Source organism: Cadophora gregata, assembly GCF_030347475.1.
Source record: "Cadophora gregata isolate MNR1 chromosome Unknown scaffold_6, whole genome shotgun sequence".
Lineage (NCBI taxonomy): Eukaryota > Fungi > Ascomycota > Leotiomycetes > Helotiales > Ploettnerulaceae > Cadophora > Cadophora gregata.
In genome coordinates, this window is record NW_026695929.1 from 1,088,223 (window position 1) to 1,103,060 (window position 14,838).

At 46.4% G+C, this 14,838-nt stretch overlaps 3 protein-coding genes across 5 annotated transcripts; 1 reads left to right on the top strand and 2 right to left on the bottom strand.

Moving 5' to 3' along the window:
• Positions 1-853: 853 nt before the first annotated feature.
• Positions 854-1,982, top strand: ONS95_012207 (uncharacterized protein; the record flags this gene model as incomplete). The annotated part of the gene is made up of 2 exons (XM_058505824.1): positions 854-912; positions 974-1,982. The coding sequence occupies 2 exons, from the start codon at positions 854-856 to the stop codon at positions 1,980-1,982; spliced, it is 1,068 nt and encodes a 355-aa protein (XP_058358347.1).
• On the bottom strand, positions 1,829-3,701 carry ONS95_012208 (uncharacterized protein). 2 transcript variants are annotated; one of them, XM_058505825.1, is made up of 3 exons: positions 3,303-3,701; positions 2,736-3,162; positions 1,829-2,657 (listed from the first exon to the last, which is right to left on the bottom strand). In XM_058505825.1, exons 1-3 carry the CDS (start codon positions 3,607-3,609, stop codon positions 2,591-2,593), a joined length of 801 nt encoding a protein of 266 aa, XP_058358348.1. In that variant the 5' UTR covers positions 3,610-3,701; the 3' UTR covers positions 1,829-2,590. The 2 variants fall into 2 exon arrangements, with proteins under 2 accessions (XP_058358348.1, XP_058358349.1); XM_058505826.1 differs by having other exon boundaries at positions 2,713-3,162.
• Positions 3,702-5,726: 2,025 nt separating this feature from the next.
• Positions 5,727-11,952, bottom strand: ONS95_012209 (uncharacterized protein). 2 transcript variants are annotated; one of them, XM_058505827.1, is made up of 4 exons: positions 11,312-11,952; positions 9,743-11,211; positions 9,594-9,697; positions 5,727-9,542 (listed from the first exon to the last, which is right to left on the bottom strand). In XM_058505827.1, exons 1-4 carry the CDS (start codon positions 11,364-11,366, stop codon positions 5,990-5,992), a joined length of 5,181 nt encoding a protein of 1,726 aa, XP_058358350.1. In that variant the 5' UTR covers positions 11,367-11,952; the 3' UTR covers positions 5,727-5,989. The 2 variants fall into 2 exon arrangements, with proteins under 2 accessions (XP_058358350.1, XP_058358351.1); XM_058505828.1 differs by having other exon boundaries at positions 9,743-11,952.
• Between the last annotated feature and the right edge of the window lie 2,886 nt (positions 11,953-14,838).

Sequence of the window (14,838 nt, forward strand, 5' to 3'; positions counted from 1 at the left end):
TTATATACTTGGAAGCGGGGTGTCTCAGGTCTGACAGTGCTGCTACCTTGCAGTGCCGCACCCTCGTCAACCTAAAAATACTTCCAGAAACCCGCCTTTTGAGTTGGAAAATAAAATTACTACAAGGAGAAAAATCAGAAGCTCGTCTGGAGCCTGAAGAGGAAGCATCGGGAAATTCCCAGATATACCAAGCGACGGTACAAGTTATGTCGCCTTGGTCTTCTCTGTTCTCCGCAAGCAGTGCCATAATAAAGTCTGCAACCATACAAGATCGCGAAAAAGAAAATGGGATCAGAGCCTCCTCAAACTCAATCGCGTACCGGAGGAGATGTACTTCTGAACTTGCATATTTGTAGCACAAAGCCTCCCAAACAAAACATAACAAAGCATCCCAGGTCGTCAAAGCTGAACGGGGCGTTCGGGACAAGGAAGGCATAGTCTCTCGCCACAGTCACGTGCTCACAGCCGAGTTTTCGCCCTTCTCGGGCCAAGCAGCAGCTGCAGCTCAAATTCTCAGCCATCAAATTTTCTGCCTCACCACCCAGCCATCATCCGGATCGAGAGCCTGGCTGCTGTTTCCTTTGTACCATCTGGAGGATCCTTCCGGTCATTGTCTTGCAGCATCACACTTGGGTCGCTTGGAAGTCTGGTGGTGTTTGTCGCTTTTTCGCCCTGATTCCATTTTTGACATTTTTGCGGGGTCCCCGGCTGAGAGGAAATCCGTCTGACGTGCGGCTGAACAAGGGAGACATATCCCGCTTGCAGAGCATAACACTGCGGCGGCATTGTGTATTTGATATATTCAGGGACCTGTTTATTGTCTGTCAAGCTCAGTCATACACATTCTGCAAATATGTTTCCTCCAACCGAGACACTCAACCTGTCTATTACAGCCATTAGTGGTATCCTTGGGTTAGTGCATTGCCCTCCCCTCGCTTGACACCTAGCTATCAAAGGCTAATAACATCACCAGCTCAATATCAATCGCCTGCTGGATCGTAGTCTTCTCTCCTCAGATTGTCGAGAACTTCAGACGTAGCTCCGCCGATGGCTTGTCTCTTCAGTTCATCATTGTATGGCTCGCTGGAGATGTGTTCAACATCCTTGGCGCAATTCTCCAGGGTGTGCTACCTACCATGTTGATTCTCGCCATTTATTACACGATTGCCGATATCGTGTTGCTGTTGCAATGCTTCTACTACCGCGGCTTCACCTGGAGAGACGAGGTCGTCCCTCCAAAGCAAAGCTCTCTCGGTGAGGCAAATGAGCGAACGGGTCTACTCGCCCCCTCAGATATGTTGGCCAACCAAGAGCGCCGCTCCAGCACCGTATCAGCAAGTCATCTCTCACCAGTCGTCCCACTACTAGATGCTCCCCGCCCCCAAGACCCCCCATTTATCAGTAAACCCACTACACGCCTCCAAGCCACTCTTTTCAACCTCTTTTCCATTCTCATGGTCTGCTCAGCGGGTATTCTAGGCTGGTGGATCAGCAACGGCTCTCAAAGCGGGCAACCGCACCACCGCTCTCCAAAGCATCCCCACCCAGAACCCCTATCCTTCAACCTCTGGGGGCAGATCTTTGGGTACTTCTGCGCTGTTCTCTACCTCGGCTCTCGCGTTCCACAGCTGCTGCTCAACTATAGACGCAAGAGCACCGAAGGCGTCTCCATGCTCTTCTTCCTCTTTGCCTGTATTGGAAACCTTACCTACGTACTCAGCATTTTCGCCTACGAGCCCCACTGCACGGGACGCCGAGGACGCTGTGCGCACGGTGAAGCGGGTGCGATTTATGGGAGGTATATTTTGATCAACGCTTCGTGGTTGGCGGGGAGTTTGGGGACGCTCTTCTTGGATATGGGCATCTTTGCGCAATTCTTTATTTATAGAGATGTGGGTGTGACGGGGGAAGTTGCAGTCGAGAATGGACACGCAAGGACCGAGTCGAGAGATTCAAGGCCGTTGTTGGAGAGGGACGATTAGGCGGTTGGTCATTTGCATCGTATTTCAGTTTGACAGCAGAAGATTTTGACTCTAGTGAAGAGGTGTACAGTACGGCACCAGTGCATTTCCAGGGCATGGATAGGACAAGCCGAGCGCACTCTCTGTTCTTCTTCTTTTTCTTCTTACCTGGTTTTAATAAACAACTTCGCTTTATTTTGTAGCATTTACTGCGGGCAGGAGTTTCTGGGGTTATCTCAAAAAGCAAAACGGAAGGAGAATATCATCCGCATGGCGTGGTCCACACATCACAGCTCAAAATTCGAGGATTTGGAAAGAGGTTTACAAGTATTGTCTGATTTTCCAGCCTTGATAGGTTTTGTAAATACTATACGTTGTGTAATATGTACGTTTATATAATTGGCTTTGGCATAGTCCCGCCACATACATATTGTTATTCTTTCCCTTTGCGCTAAAGGCATGTCTCTTGCACCAATGTTGACTGCAGAGGCTCGCTAATTTGGAGCTCAAATGCACTGGTCATGATCTGACCAAGTAGAAAATTACAATTTATCCCTTGATTCTGTCTACAGTTTGTGGTCTCCATACTCTAACTCCATCGACTCAGAAACCCCTACTTTAAATGGGCTTCACAACGCATCGTCCTCAGTAGCAGCCTCCTCATATCCACCCTCATCTTGACTTATATATGGCGGCCTGTCAATCATCAGCACGCACTCTACATCACAAGCCAACAATCAAGCTAACCAACCAGACACGCAAGCAACAACCTACCTCGCCAAATTCCTAGCTGCCACAATCCCCGCCGTGCCCACAGCATACATCCCCAAAAGGTTACTCCAACCCGTCTCCCCAATCCCTCTCTGTCCTACCGCCAGAGCAACAAGATCATACGCCAGACAGCCTCCAAAAATCCAATCACTCGCACCCGCCAACGCCGCAAATCCCACACCAGTAATCACCTTGACCGCCAAGTTTGGACCCTGATGATCGAAATACGCAACGGAGCCGTTATGGAGCATGTCCAGAACGCCGATTCCCGCGAAGGTTTTAGACACGATGTGTGTTAGGACGGACGAGGTGGAGCGTGTGTTCATGGGTGGGAGACGGGTGAAGATGTAGGTCAGTTGGGTGATGGAGTTGATTAGAACGAAGACGTTGGCTGTTTTTAGGGCCGAGGAGTTCCAGAATATCATCCAGGCTGGAGGAAGGCATTAGCCCGATGTACTCTTTAAAATATATGTGTACCTCCCATTCCTCATGTGTCTCACATGACCATATTGTTATGTGCAGCAAACACAAGCGGACTATATAACAGCAGCGAAGGTGTCAATAACTCACAAGCGATACACAAATTCCCGACCACATAATACGGCACGAAACTCGTCATGATCTCGACCTCCTTCTTCTCCTTGGCACTCTTACTCCCATCTAGCTTCCATAGCCTATACAACCAAGCCAGCTGGAACAACTGCTGCGGAAAGAAGAATGCGGCTATGAAATATGGCTGGGGTGACCAGAAACTGAGGTTCGCGTCATGGATGTCTTTCATGTTGGGTGTAGAGAGCATGCCGTATTGTTGGGCGGCGAAGTCGATTAAGAAGGAGACGGGTGCGACGATGCGCGCAGTGGAATGGGTGATGCCCATGTTGAAAGACTTTGGTGGGCTTACTGGGTGATTTAGTTGTGTTGTGGATATGATTCCGATTCAGTTGATTTTTGGGAATGGTCAAAACTGATATACTGCACTTCGCAGGCGAGGCTGACATACATTCACTTTCCAAACAAGTCATGATGTCAAGACTTCGTGGGGCTGGACTTCTCCTCGCACCGACTTCCGAGTCCCAACCTTTGCGTCCTATCATGCTCATAATGTATTCTACCTGTCAACAAGACGACCCGATCACTTCAAAATGACTCTATACTATTAATCTAGAAACCTCGGTACCAATTTACCTTGGTTTCCCCAAACGTCACGTGCTCTCTCCTGTGAAGCGAGTTCCAAGTCAACAGATATGGGTTAAGAAAGTGGGTAAGGAAGAGCCAACATGGGCTTCAGTCATTATTCTAGGAATTTCCAAAACAGAATAACAACGTGATGGCTATACTTTCAAATCACTGAAGCTCAAGCCTGACATTGCCTTCAATTACCTTCAGCTCTGCCGTCTACAACTTCAAAATAAAATGATACTCTCTTTAACGATACTTGGCTCCTAGGGTAGCTTCTTCTGTGGCATCACATAAAGTCGCAACCTTGAACGTTATCCGCGGGAGCAACCACACCTGACTTTCTTATCTACCTAGGTAATGCTTAGAGAGAAACCCATTTCAGCCAAAATAAGAGTCAATAAGATATCTCAGGATTCCTTTCCCCCCTCTGCGTCAGACGAGGTTCAAGTTCTGCTTGCAAGGATGGCGTGGTCATGTCGGACGGAAGATGGATTGAAAGAAAATGTGGTGAGCCGGGGTAGGGTGAAAGCCGCGATTTGAATGTTTGGGCTTCACCGCATAAGCTAAATTGAAAGTTGAAATGAAAGACCTCATCGAATATTTGCCTATTGAGAGTAATCAGTATTATATTAGAGCAGTTTTGTGTGGTAGAAACTCGATTCCTCAAAGACAGTTGAGTCAACAAACTCCTCGCTTATTTATTACTTGGTACTTGCTCATGCATTGAACGATCTTCCTTGACTCGTACACTTTGAATAGTAATAGCGATGCTGCACGTGAGATGACGAGCGTCTATTTCCAGTTCAATATGATAAGAAAAAATTGTGCGCATAAATAGCATGCTGGTTTGTTTGAAAGCGTGATGTGTTCCACGACAGGATGAAGTGGAAACAAGTAAGGCATGGCATCTGTGAGGAAGCGAGAGTCTCCACTATTGTATACAAACTACCTAATAGTCACGCAGAGACTCCAGAAATATGAATGCAGTGCACCAAGATTCTCTTAATAGTTTCTTTGTGAGAACTATTTTCTGGCGGCTGTGGTTGTTGCTCCAGGGCCCCTTGGTCAAAAAACCGCCCATTGTTCCTATCTTGACAGCACTCCAATCAACAACTGCAAGCGGAATAACCACTGCCCGCCCTTCAAATAACTCAAGAACTAGACATCTAAACATAGAACTCTGCATTCTAAAGACTCATATCTCTCACAAACCAACAGTATAAAAACCCCTTGCTAGCCCTTTCTCCTTCCCCTTCAATCTCTCATCCTCCAGCACGTTCAACTCTCAGCCTCAACAGGTAAAAGATAGAATCGCGCCTAAACATCTTCTCTCAACCCACCTAGCCTAAAGAATCTCGAAAGCCACAAATTGTCTAACCCCTACGACACAGAAACAACCCTTGTGAATTCCGAATGGGACACTAATTCCCCTTCTTCTTCAGAGCCAGAATCAGAAGACGGCTATTCAAGTGAGGAAGACAGCCCAGCCGAAGACGAGCTTTCCGATGATGGGCGTGAGGAGTCCGAAGATGAGCGGAGCGAGAGTGATGAGAGTGAAGACGATTCTAGGAGCGTGTCGAGCGATGAGAGTAGACCATATGAGTATTCCAGGGTGATATATTCGTATACATTTGGTCAGGGGAGGGATGACGAGAGTGATGGAGAGAGGAGTGAGAGTGAAAATGCACGCAGTGAAAGTGAGAGTGAGAGTGAGAGGGGGGACAACTCGGATTGAGGTTGAGTACGAGTCCTACGAGTGGCGGGGAGGGGATGTTGTAAAATAGATGCAAAAATGTTACCTCGCTACAGGCATGTGATTGATAAAAAACTTGTATCTGATTCAAATGGCTTGTAAATCTATAAATGCAATTGCAAGGTATCTCTTATGCTGTGCTATGTATGCCGTGACCAATGTACTCCACAAACCCGAACAGAAATTAGCCAAAATAAAATATTATCTATCTCATCGTCAAACATTCAAACACCACTTATGCTATTCATTAATTCGGTCATCCAACAGAATTTTATCATGGGTATATGTAGGCAACAGCAAAAACAGGAAAACGTAGCCAACAAGTTCAGGGGATGGCATTCAACTCCTCCCTTTGCCTCAGGTACTTCTTCGCCAACTCGTCTCCTCCAACGGCCGACAACTCCATCCAATGATATGCTACGCACATGGTGGCTGGATCACTCCTCTCCCTATCTCTTTCCTCCTTCCCAGCGCTGCCCCCGCCATGCATCTCCATCACCTGTGCCTTGAAGGTCTCCCTGGGCTTGCTCAAAGGAGCGGTTACTCTGTCGACTAGCTCTGGGTGGGTGAGGTAAAAGATAGCCAGCTCACGCTCAGCAACCGGGTCGCCTTCTTTGGCGGTTATGGTCCACATCTTGGCAGCTTCTTGCATGCTGTATTTCATGAGCTCGCCGCTGGCTGTAGTGTGAGTAGACGAATTGGTAGCAGGCGTGAAAGCAGTCTTTCGTGTCTGTGTGTAGTGTACCACGACCTCGTCTGCAATTTCGATCATGGTTCGGACAACATCTTGCTTTAATCCTAAAGCAGCAAGTCCTGCGTCCCAGAAAGCTTTACCACGTTCTGTCTTGTCGAGAACGGATGCTGGCACAAACGATGCAATGAACTGAAGATCTCGGAAAAGTGTCTTGGGTCGAATCTCTGCGTCACGAAACAGGTCTTGTAGAACGTCAACGATCATATCGGTACTCGCTGGGTTTGTGACTGTTAGAGATCTATCATTCGCGCGATTGGTAGGTAAAACATTGTCAGCTTGTTCAAGAGTATGTGATCGTCGTTCCCTACAGTTCCCAATGGCTTCCTCTAGGTTCTTTGCTTGTGGTGTAGTGGTAGCAATGTCTGTGTGGCCAAAAGCATTTATATGTTGAACTTCTGGCGACTGAGGAGCTGCAGTTAATGATTCTTGTCGAAGACGTGGTCGACGAGGAGTTGCAGGGGTAAGATACGCGATGATGAGGTGTTCCAGCTCAAACAAGGCGTTCAGTTTCGAATAAGGATTCGGATGCACTGAGAACATACGTAGGAGGCGCATGAAAGCCTTCCGATATGGAAAATCCGGGGAGTCGAGGTCCTTGGAAACAATTTTTCGCACCCCAATTCCAATTTGCTCGCTGGTAGAGCTCTCTGTCGTTGAATGAACATCAGGCGTTCCATGTTCTGTTGATCTTGAACCAACAGAAGAAGGCCCTCTTTCCATCCTCGGACTAAGATTGTCGGGAACTTCCAAGGGTATTTCAATTTTCTGAGCACCGCGCAAGTCTCTGAAGCTTTTCTTCTTTTCCAACGTTCTCTTCTTGCTTTTGCGTCGTATCTTCCGCTCAGTGCGTTCCTTGCGCTCGATACAATCCTCTCCCAGGGACCCAGAGAACCAAGAATCCGTTTCACTTCCTCTCGCAAATACCAGAGTGCCCAGATCGCTGATCAACAAACTGGTAAGGGTCTGCTTGAGGTCTGTGAGAAACCTCTGCTTGGTCAAGCTAGCGCGTTCTTCTTTCATCGTGACTGTTTCATTCATCGACGAAGATGAAGTTCCCGGACGGTGACTACCAATGCTCGTGGTCGGCGACTGTGCTCGTGTTTGGAACGGTGACCAGAAAGTTGTCGAGGAGTCGATAGTCAAGACTGGACTGGCCATCCCAAAGTAATCTTGAGAGTCCATCAAATCTCCCGTGTTAGTCATCCTTGGCATGCTGTACCTACCAGAATCAAAGCTCTGTTGAGAATTATTTCTAGCTGACATTGAGCGAAGATCGCGAATGCCGGGACTTGGTCGATTAAAGTCCGTGCTGCGAAGACCTCGCCGAGCAATTTCGGTATCGTTGTGATCATCCCCAGATAAATTCAGTGATCCGAGACCACCGACGAAGAAATCGCTTTTCTGTCTGCCACAATCTAAAAGGCGTTTATCTCGTTGATAGAGCTCGCTAGACCACAAAACAGGGCCTTCCATAAGATTATCGCCGACAAGTTTGTTGATACAAGTCTCAAGCTCCAAACAAAACCGATGAATTCTTTCCTCGCCTTTGCAAAAGTTTTCGATACCAAATTGAGAGAGCCACCGCATGGTCTTTTCTGATTGTTCATCAGATAACTTGTTGGGGCCGCCTTGTTCGTCGCTGGCAGCCATCATATCCATCACTTGGACCTCAGTCTTCAGAAGAAAGTTGTTGGTCGATGACTTGGAAGTGTTTCGAGGCCTAAGTCCAGCTGGCGGGAGATAAGTGGCCTTTTTCGGAGATGCCATGCATTTTAATGCCATGGCAATATTTCGAGCTCCTTCGTAAGCTGCCGAGTTTTTCACATCTGTAACATACCACATCTTGTCACGAATCGCCTTCAGCCGCTTCATCATAGTTTCAATCGTGACATCGTGTCGCTCTTGAGACTGTTTCAGCCATACAAGCCATGCATCGTATTCTTCGATAGCGCTCGTAGATCGTCGAATAGAGTCTCTTGGACCCCGAGAGAAGATGCTGAGAAGAGATGCAAAGCCATCACGTTTCAGAGATGGTGATGAGAGATGATGCAGTTGACTCAATGTCTTCCACCACAAATGAGCATTGACAAAATCCGACTGTGCTTGGCATTGCGCCTCAGCTGCTTCGAGCATTGCGATGAGAACTGATGGCGCTTCTCTGTCAGGCTGCCTCTCGCTATCAGAATCATGACGCTGCTTGGAAGACTGCTTCGAGTCTTGAACGGACGCGTTATCTTGGACACGATATGGGTTTTTCGACTGTGACTGGGGCTGCGACGATGATCCGGGCCTGCTACGGTACTTCTTTCTTGGGCTCTCCAAAGTAGAAGTTCGGTTGCTGAATGTTTCTGACTCGGATTTGGGACGGAGAGAATGAGGAATCTCATAGTCTTCAACTAGCTTCAAGACAGAATTCCGAAGCTGGTGATAGTCTTTATCCAGGTCTGGCCGAGAACTGGGAATCTCATCATCACTGTCACTACTTGTAGTGAACTCCTCCTCGTGGTCGTCGTCGTCTGGATCATGGGGTAGTTGATGAGACAAAGTTTGGCCATCTGGGGACATGAACAGAACAGTCCAATTTTCTGCACAAGGGTGACAGCGGCCATCCACGCCTTCAGCACCGAGTGTTTGGGTCATCTCATAGAGGGCAACCCGAAGCTCAAATCCGTCATCCTCGTAATTGCTCTGTCGCGACTTGGTGTTCTCTTCGAGTAATGGCTCGTGAGATGTAGTAAAATCACTAATGACAGAAGATCCACTGTTGCTAATGACAGAAACATTGTCGAATGCATTGCGCGGTGTCGTACTTGGACTCGACTGAAGAATGGTAGACATCCCAGAGACCGAAGAAGCAGAAGAGCGTATACTACCGAATGGGATATCCTTTGCCAAGGAACTGGAAGCTGGCCGTTTCTCTGGGAAGAGGGCATTGATCATGGTCAGAAGATCTGACGGACCCAAGACTAGGTACGGATGAACCTCCACGGTCTCTCTCAAGGAAGTTATGGACCTAGCTGGAAGCAGCTTCGCCTTGGATCTTGAGGGTCTGCCTGACCGGAATCGAGCCATGATGTTCTCAATATGAGACTTGACAGCAAGTGGCGTTGATGGTGTGTCTCTCCTAAAACAGAGATGTCAGTCCCACATTTAAGAACGAAGTCAAGAGGCTCACCAGAGCATGTCCGCCACCAATTTATGTGCTCTCATTACAACTTCTTTCAGTATTTTCTGTCTCCCATATTCAGTGATGTGGTATTCAGCCATCATCCCAAAGTACTACACAATTAGCTCTATGCTAACATAGATGGGTTAGATCCATACCTCGGGATGAATAATGACACTAGAAAGGAAGACAGAGAAGAACCATCTGGAGACAAAAAACTTCCTGGTAGAGAAGTGTAACTTTGGGTCCAGTTTCCTTAAAATGGCATTTCCAAGTTCGACGAGTCCTTCCGGAATCCCGCCTGCTCCAGGGTCATCAACAAGTTGAAAGAGACCGAGGACTGCTGCATCATAGAATTCCTCTGCAGCAATGGTATCTTTGGTATTCCGTGGCTCAACATGGATACGAGTACCTGCTTGATCCTCAGCCTTTTCTAGGAGGAAAGCTCCATCCTCGAGTATTTTCATTAGATACCATTCCATATTAGGCTTTCCGGACCAATCACGCATGGCAGTCCATACGTTTAACACGCAAATGATAAATGTTTCGGTACCAGTCTTCCCCATGGTAATCAACCTGGCGCATGTGGTGGCCCACACATCTGTCCGCCGAAGGTCTTCCCCAGAGTCAGGGCCGGCTGAGTTTGCAAAGCAAGTATGGATCAGAGCAGATAAGGGATCATGACGCTGGAAAGAAAGCAAACGCTCAACTGGAGAGGGTATATGCGCGGAAGTGCGATGATTGTTGGAAATATGGCCTTTTGAACGGGCATTGTGATACGGCAAAACAGTATTGATGCTCTCCATTCCTTGATGGAATACTATTAAGGCAGACAATTCTGCAGGTGAAAGGCTACAAATCCGGCTGGCCAAATAATCCGGATTTGTCCTGATCTGGGTCAAAAATTTCAATAAGCTATCGCGAGAACGCTGGGGTATCTCATGCATGAAGGTAGAAGATGACAAGGCTCCAGACTCTCCTGTTCCTGTGGAATTCGTACGATAAGTATCCAGGTCTGGTTCCAAAAGCGCATACCGACGTGTTGCATCGCATGAGTTTCGGACATCATGAATGGCATTGTAAAGACTCGCAAAATTCTTCTTCTCATCGGCCCTAAAGTTGTCAACCAAGGTTCTATGCGCCAACTCTCCGCATCGTGCCAGACGAGCGGATAGAGCTGTTGAAACTAGAGACCTCTGCAACCGAATGCGAGAGTGGGCTCTCTTCCTCTCCTGGTATGTGGAAAGCCGGACCAAATGCGCGAGCTCTTCCAAGGTTGTGGTAGCAACGGCAGCAGTCACAGAGCTAAAGTGCGGATTCAGATATTGAGAGATATCCTGGAGTAAGGGTAATTGTGGTGGTTTGGTCGGAGTGGCTGGTCCGTCTGGTACGCTTGACTTGGCTGTCACAGTCGACGGGGCATCTTTCCTACGTGGTGCGGGGGAAGGAGAGGCGCGTCTTGTAGCACTCCGAGTTCTTTCTCGGTCTGCGGGCTCTTTATATGAAGTCGGAGGTCTTTGAGGGCTGCGAGATTGGTATCGATGAAGCCTGGGAGGGACAACAGTGTTTTCGGGAGGGGAAGGAGTTGGACTTCGCGACGAGACCTGTGTAATAGTAGGGGAAACAGCTGCAGATGCTGTTTGTCAGTAAACGATTCCAAGTGTTGTACATTCGCCGACGAGACTAAACTAAAGAAAGCCGCAAGGTCTGTACAGCAGACAACTTACGAGGAGAGGCGTGCGCGGGCCCAGGCAGGGAGAGGGATCTCTGCATTTGTATCATGACTCCATCTGGGAGGGAGGGACTGGTTGCGACCTCGAGCTTTCCAGCGTCGAGATGCCAGTCAAACAAACAGGAAGTGCGGAGAAGGGCGAGGCGGAGGGGGAGGGGGAGGGGGAGGCGGAGGCGGAGGACGAAAGCTGTTTCTCGAGGACGAAATTGCTATTGTCGTCCAAGAGTGTTTATAGTTGCAGTTGTGGGTGTGGGTGTGGGGTGCTGTCACTGGTGGTGGGAGCTCTCGAAGCTGAGATGAGGTGGGAGGACCTTGAGCAAGGTTACGAAGTTACTTCGTTACCTTAACTTCGTAAGCTGCTAGGGCAGGCTCAGGCCGGGGCGATAAGAAAAGACGGGACGGCTCGGTTGCGGGACGAAACATCAAACAAAAACGTCAGTCAACACGGCAGCATAACGTCGTCGACTGTCCTCATTCTCAGATCTCGGTTTCTTTTCTTGTGGTTTTGGGGCAGAGCTGGAATTGGGAATGGGAATGGGAATGGGAATGGGACGACGACGGGACAGAAATAATAATATTTGTCCAGCGCGAAGAATAAATATATATATATATATATATATAATGGCCTCTGGCGCTGACCACCTGCCACCTCGACCACCCTCACCTCCGCCTCTCTGGTCGTGGATCCGTCTGGCTCCATCCCATAACTTATCCCTCATCCCTCATCCCTCCCTCACTCCCCTCCCTCGCATGGACTGGACTGGACTGGACTGGACTGTAGCGTGGATTTGCTGGCAACAGCACCAGCACCAGTACCAGCGCTGGCATGCATCGCATCCTGGCACTCCAGCCATGCGTGTTCCAATCACAGCGCTGCAGCCAGCTCAGTCCCAAGCCTGGTGGACTACTGGCCGCAGGGATGGCAGGGCAGCTGTCACAAACACGCCCGCCCCCCTCCCCTCCAGAAAGAGTCAAGACTTAAGACTCTTTTATTACTATTCCCTGGCCCTATCCTCGTCCCCGTCGTCCTCAATCTCAGGTGCAGCAGCGCTGCAGCAAGTGTGTGAAGGACGACTGGCTAGAGAAGACTCGCACATGGCTCCATTCAGCCTCCTACTGTACAGATCCAGCGCTGCAAATGTCATGCAGCTACTCGTAGCTTTGGGGGCATACAAGCTTCTCGGGTGTGCACGTTGTTGGCTGGCTACGCCGGAAAGTCTCCCCCCTGGGCCAAATCTCACTTCGTCATGGCTTAACTACTACTCTCCCCCCCCCCCCCCCCCCCCCCGGCTTGAATGTTAAATGTGTAGAAAACTGGACCTCGTGTGGGTAGCTACTAGGGGTGTCTATCTAATAATTCAGTAGAGATTCGGCCTTAAGCAGGGCTTAAGTATCTCTTAAACCTTCTAAAGGCACCCTTATTATTATAATAGACTTAATTCTAGCTCGTACTTCTAGCTCTATCTAGGGCCTCTGATTACTTAGCACTTGATAGTTAGGCCTCTGACCTGTCAAAGTTTATATTTAATATTCAAGCCGGGGGAGGGAGAGTACTATCCCCCCCCCTGAATAATATTAAAATACGGGCTCGAACCCTCTAGAATCATTAGCTTACTGCTCTTGTTTCTAGCTTACTACTTCTAAATATAAGATAATATAAATATTATTAATTTCTTAGTATTTTATAAAGCTATCTTATATATTAATTATAACTTAATATTTCTTTTACTAAGAATTATAAAGCCTTCTTATAAAATCCTTTAGAATAGCTTCCTACGCTTTTTATATAATTTAATAAAGCTCTTAGAGAGGTATTCTTACTATATTATAATATGTTATATAATAATAACGTTAGATCTAATTCTTTATCTAATTTTATATATACTTAATTAGATTAAAGTCTAGAAAGTAGTATAAAAAGAGAATATATTATATATTATATCTTTTAAAGTTTATATATATAGCTTTCAATTATGTAATAGCACGGTTTAGCGTTAGCTAGCACGTGAGCGAAATAACCACGGATCAGGTGATAACCTCTCTATTAGCGTGAATATTAAGCTGAGGAGCTCTCGATTCCGTGGAGGGCGCTCGAGCCTATATAGACAAATTCCCCGGGCTATTCCCGATTAGGACTAATTATATTTAACGTAAAACTTGATATAAACTCCTATAATAGCGTAGAGCTATTTCCCTTTACGTATAACTAAGTAGGTAACTATTAGTAAACCCCTTCAGAGTTAACTAAGCTCTACTAAGTCTTACTGAGCTTTACTAAGCTCTAGACTCTTCCTAATCAGGTATAGTAAAGAAGTAGTTACTACTACCTTTATATCACCCCCCCCTTTGAAAAAATCGAGTTATAAGCTTAAAAGCGTAATAAAACGATTAAAAAAAATAAAGTAGAAGTGATTATTAGACATTAGAAATAAAAACAAGCAAAACACGTATAAAATCAAACTAATAAGCAAATAAAACAAAGTACTTTTACAACGCTAGCAGTCTTACAACTGCAAATAGTGCATATTCACTAGATATTCCTGAACCGCTTGTTCCTTATTAGGACTAGCCTTTCGCTAAGCCTTCTCTATCTGTATTATAATATAGGCGATTTCAATAAGTTTTCAGTTCTAGGCTCGTATATAGGTTATAATACGCTCCCTATTAGGCTTTAAGCCTTATAGCTTATAATTCAACTTATAAGCGTCTAGTATTAAGAGCTTTTCGTTAAATACCTAATAAAAGGGGTTCGCTACGCTATCTGGCTTAGCGAAGAATCAAGCTATAGGCTTAGCGAGATGAAGCAAATACGCTGGTAATAAAGAAGCTAATTCGCTAGCTTCTAAAGCTTATTACGGCGTAAGCTCTAGAGCAGGGAATCTAGGCTCTAGTTCATCGATATTAGTCGACTCGGAATCGTCGACTGGGGTTATAGCTGTAATAGGCTATTCTAGCTAATCCTTAGCTTCTGATTCGCTTATAAGATAGTTACTTGTAAAAGTAAAATCATCGTTTTATAATAGAGCGTTAAAGGCGAGTTTTAATTAGCTAAGAGGTCTCCCGCTGTTGATTTTATAATAGTCGTATATAGCTTTAGCTGAATTACTAAAGCTGTTCGTGTCGTACTACGTGTTATTAAGGGGGTAGTCTTTCTACTCTACTTAATATTATATCATATCGTTATAATAACGATAAGCTAGTATACGAATTAGGTCGTATTCGTCTTTATCGTATTCTATGTCATCTATAGCGTTAGTAATATTTAATTCGTCGTTAGCTCGCTTATACGCTTTTCGTAATCAAGAGGGGTTAATAATAGGGTAAATTTTTATCGAAAGAGGTAATTCTAACTTATAAGCGTAGCCTACTTGTTGTATAACCTTATAAGGACCTCGCTTAATAAAGTCTAGCTTCTTTAAGGGCTGTATTAACTTGAGGTTTTTCGTATATAACTACATGTGATCTCTTATAGTAAAATCGATATCTTATCTCGAATAATTTATATACTCTCTTTAAGAGGCC